Below are 5,000 nucleotides of genomic sequence, written 5' to 3' on the forward strand. Positions count from 1 at the left end.
ATTAGCAGTTATATCATCGACATTTACCTAAGCTTTATAATTACTTTAAAAGTTAGTAACATCGCTGATAAATAAATACAGCTAATAATTACAGTACCGAAACCAACATTGGCAACAGTACACCGAACGAATATTTCAATTAAATGGCGGATAATGATATCGACATCCACACACACATACGTACAAAACACTCCCACCTCCACTCTCCATACAAACACATACCCCCCCCCCCCCCCACACACACACACACAAACACTACTCCCTTCCCCACTCTCAAGACACACTCTAACCACCTAACCACACACACACAGACACACAACCCCCCTGTCCCTCCGCCCCACCGTGACCCACCCCACCAGCAGCCACTCACACTCCTAAATACTTACAGCCTAAGAATCGTGGAAAGCGGTCTGAGGTAAAATTCATTGCCGAGCCAGAGGAAAACAAAGGCCCCGAGCACGTAACCCAAGGCCACGAGGGTTACGCGATTCGTCCCCCCGAGGAACATCACAGCCAGGGTGATCCAGTACGAGGTGAAGAACACGACCACCTTCACCATGTCGAGGTAGTTCCTGTTGGGTGGTCGTGGGAGAGGTCGTGTGAGGTAGATATGTGTATCATTATCTATTATTATTATTTTACTTATTGTTTACTTATTTATATATTTTTAGTAGGGAGTATGGGTGGAATTGAGAAGGGTTATGTGAGTTATTTTTCTTATTTTTCTGTTTATTGGGGTATGGGTTGGGGCAAATGAGGTCTTCCTTTTTCTTTCTCTCTCTCTTTCTTTTTGGCTGCTTGGATAAGAGGAAAGGGAAGTGTTAGAGAGGAGGGTTATGGGATTAAGGAAGATTTTGAAATAAGCCAATTGAGGTTTGTAGATAGTAATTAATATAGGTCCAAGTGATAGATGATTTGAGAGATGCAATAAGACGTATGAAGGTCAATCAACTTTATCAAAAGGTGTGTTGTTGGGATGTAATAATAATGATTTTATTGACAGATGACCTGTTTTTATAATACCAAAGGTTGATTAGGGAGTAAAAAAGCGATACAAACATTGTAAACATTCTTCTGTTTGAGTTAAAAATCGTGTGATAAAGCTCTTATTTCTAAAATAAGGTGATGCTGACACTGAGAATAGTGAATATGTTGTAAAGAGTGTTAAGCATTACAAGGACACGGGGACCAAAGACAACACCTAGTAATAATACATTTTTTTTATAGAAAGGGAATAATAAAAATACTAATGAAGAGTAATAACAATAGTAATAATAAAATTAATAATGGTAATAATAATGATGATAATGATAATAACAATAATAATAATAATAATAATATTAATGATAATAATAATGTTTAAGGTAAATACTATTACCTTTACTTTTATCATCAATATCTTCTTTATCATTATCATTTTTATTATCATTATCATTATAATCATTATCCTTAATAGCATTATTCTCATAATTACTTTTTATAATTTTGCTAATAACCATAAATAAAATTTAACAGTGAATTAAAGCAATTTAAAAAATAACAGTGACTTTTCCCAGCCCAAAGTATGCATAAGAAACATAACACAATATCATGGACGACAGAAAGACATAGAAAAGACACGAAAAGAAGATACGAAAATAGGAAAAAACGAAAGAAATTGCTAGCATGAGAAAGAGTTGATGAGAAAGAAAAGAGGTAAAGAATTATTCTAATTTGATATTCTCTTCTCCTATAATGAATATTGCGTTTATTGTGTGTGTGTGTGTGTGTGTGTGTGTGTGTGTGTGTGTGTGTGTGTGTGTGTGTGTGTGTGTGTGTGTGTGACTCTATGTGTGTTCGCATCTGTGTTTCTGTATTCTGTGTGATAATTTACCGGCTAAGTCAGATGACATTAATAAGCTTGTCCCAAACCTTCTTCTTCGCGTATTTTGAGTCAATTTGCTCTTGATGCTTTTCCTGCTTGTGCATTTTAACATCTCACTGAAGTGAAGGAACACGGAGGCTGGGGAGAGAGAGAGAGAGCGAGAGAAAGAGAGAGAGAGAGAGAGAGAGAGAGAGAGAGAGAGAGAGAGAGAGAGAGAGAGAGAGAGAGAGAGAGAGAGAGAGAGAGAGATGGTGAGGGAGTGAGAGAGAGAGAACCACAAACAGACAGAAACAGAGACGGGCAGAGTAAAACAGAAGGAGAATATGAGATAATATATTCATACATAGAAAACAGAAACTCAAGTCATTAGATATAACCAACATCACAACATCACATTAAAATAAACACATATACGAAAACATCACAAGTGACCACAGGAAAACAAAAACACATCGAACAGTCAGTGAACAAGGCAAGAGTATATATTGTGAAAGTGTCGAAAAGAGGTGAAATAGTGAAGGTGACCGTTGTAGTGATGAATCTAATATCCAGGCAATTCAAGCATTAATGCGTGACGTCACTACTAATACTCCTGAGATTTTTTTTCTTCTTTTTCTCTTTCCTAGCTTCTCTGTTTTCTATTTCTTCCTTCTCTTGTCGCAAAGGAGGATGGAGGACAGGCTAATACATACATACATACACACACACTCATACGTGTGTGTGTGTGTGTGTGTGTGTGTGTGTGTGTGTGTGTGTGTGTGTGTGTGTGTGTGTGTGTGTGTGTGTGTGTGTGTGTGTGTGTGTGTGTGTGTGTGTGTGTGTGTGTGTGTGTGTGTGTGTGTGTGTGTGTCTGTGTGTGTGTGTGTGTGTGTGTGTGTGTGTGTGTGTGTGTGTGTGTGTGTGTGTGTGTGTGTGTGTGTCTGTGTGTGTGTGTGTGTAAATATGTATATGTATATGTATGTATGTATGTATGTATATAATCCTATTTGGGTAACTAACTTTGCTTTTTCTATATCTGTTTTGCACTTCATGCTACCCATGTCGTGATGAACAAAAACAAAAACAAAAACTAAGAAGCCACCAGGTCTTTAGAGGGTTTCCACCTGTTCTATTTCCTCTGCACGTCGACTCGCGTTCAATTAGTGGCAAAAAAACAAAGAGGTTGCAGACTAACGACCATTACAGGTGAGATTATGCCGCTTCACGATGCAGTAACTCTAATCAGGTGTTCGTGATCACGTGACACTCTGTACTTACTTTTTACCATCGGGTTTCCTTCGGGGTTCACGTGAAAACACATGGCATCAGTGACACGTGGGGAAATAGGCTCTGGCTGCTTATCAGTAAGCATGCAAGCGCTTGTATGTATGCTTGTATGTTTGAATATATACACTTTCAAAAATTCATCTCTATGAATTGTACATTCAGTATTATATACATGTGCTTACGATGCACAAACAAAGGCGCACTAAATTAACTCATTATACAAAATCATGAAGAGTACCATAATTTACAGAAATACTTACAACATATTTACACTGATGATTATATGACACAAATTTTGATTGCTGTATTTACCAATAAAAAGGCTATGTTGTTAATAATTATCAACTTTATTAAAAAAAAAAAAAAAAAAAAAAAAAAAAACAGACCCGGACTGAGACAAGTAACCCGTAAACAAATAAACAAAAAATAGTAATCTCACACCCTCTTCCTCTGTACATATATGAATATAAAAATAAATTCCATATACACCCTGTTAAGAAAAGAATTACAATACATATAAAAAAGAAAGAGAGTTACAAAGTATATATTCCTGTTCCAAGATACACGACGCCCAACCCCCCTCTGAAAAAAGAGGGGAAAAACGAGCTCAAAATCTCTTACCTTGTATACGTAACGAAGTCAGGTATAGGGTTAACGAGCGTGGCGGGATCTTCATGCTACAATTTCTTTGTTGCTTCCTCCCTCGTACTCCTCGGCGCCGGGTCCGAACTCGATCTCAAAGACGCGCTGCTGACACACGGCGAACACCAGCAGGCAGAAGTCAGCTGGTGGGGAAGAGGGGGGAGAAGGGGGGGAGTTTAGAAGGAGGGTGTGGGGGAGGGGAGTACATCCTATTAAGAATGGTGGAGTGGAGGGAATGAGGGATTTTAGTTTAATAACAAAAATATCCCGTATTTTTTGCAGTAAAAAAATATTGATTACTTACTTACATAGAAAAAGTAAAACAAATCACGACCAAAAAGATTTTATCTCACCATCAGAAAAAAATATATATATACATATAAAAAGAAAATACTTTATATAATAAAAACATTGAACAAAGACGCTTTTAATTTTAAAAATTACTGAAGACTTTATTAATATAGTATAAAACCATCATTGAAAAGAAGCTTTCTTTTTTTTACAATATACAACAAAACACTCATTAAACCGTTATTTTTTTCATAAATACAAACCCAATTTTTTTCTTACAAAATACAACGAAACCATCCCTAACCAAAGATTTGTTTCTTCTTACAAAAAACGAAACCATATTTGGACAAAAAAAAAATCTTACAAAATACAACGAAAGCACCCTTGAACTTACTGACAATCTTGTACGACTCCGGAGGCTTCACGAAATCAGGGAAGAACAGCCACTCCCTCAGCTCGGGGTCCATGACTTCGTGCCAAGGGTAGTCTGGCGAGCGAACGAGAAAAGGCCGTTAATGCGTCCCTTCGTGACACGTCAATACTTTTGTCATATTGTTATTGTGAATTGCGTTATGGTTGGTCGTTATTGTCAATTGCGTTATGGTTGGTCGTTATTGTGTTTTTTTTTCCCCATTTTTTAAGTGACAGGATCAAAATGTTCTGCTGAATATGTGCAAAACTTGTGTTCATAGATAAGAAAAAAATCATCATGAAAAAGTGAAAAAATGAAAAAATATAAATAGCAAGATTTTAGACATATAGTTGGTATTATTGTTGTTATCATTACCATTATCATTTAACATATTTACACCTTAAGTGGGATTTAACAATGGAGTGTTCCTTATTTTTTTTCTTTTTCTTTGTCTTCTATCCGTTTACATAATCAGGCATCTATGATTACAGGATATTTGTTCATTCGTGTGTGTGCAGCTTTTAC

General features: G+C 36.7%; 1 protein-coding gene across 1 annotated transcript in view; it reads right to left on the minus strand.

Annotated features, from left to right (window-relative positions):
• LOC125032029 (piezo-type mechanosensitive ion channel component-like) overlaps window positions 1-5,000 on the minus strand; it is a 164,267-nt gene that overhangs the window by 45,746 nt on the left and 113,521 nt on the right. The window contains 4 exon segments of the mRNA XM_047622990.1: window positions 387-572; window positions 3,752-3,807; window positions 3,809-3,915; window positions 4,458-4,550. Coding sequence (XP_047478946.1) covers window positions 387-572; window positions 3,752-3,807; window positions 3,809-3,915; window positions 4,458-4,550 — 442 coding nt within the window.

The sequence above is a fragment of the Penaeus chinensis genome, chromosome 14, assembly GCF_019202785.1.
Source record: "Penaeus chinensis breed Huanghai No. 1 chromosome 14, ASM1920278v2, whole genome shotgun sequence".
Classification (NCBI taxonomy): Eukaryota; Metazoa; Arthropoda; class Malacostraca; order Decapoda; family Penaeidae; genus Penaeus; species Penaeus chinensis.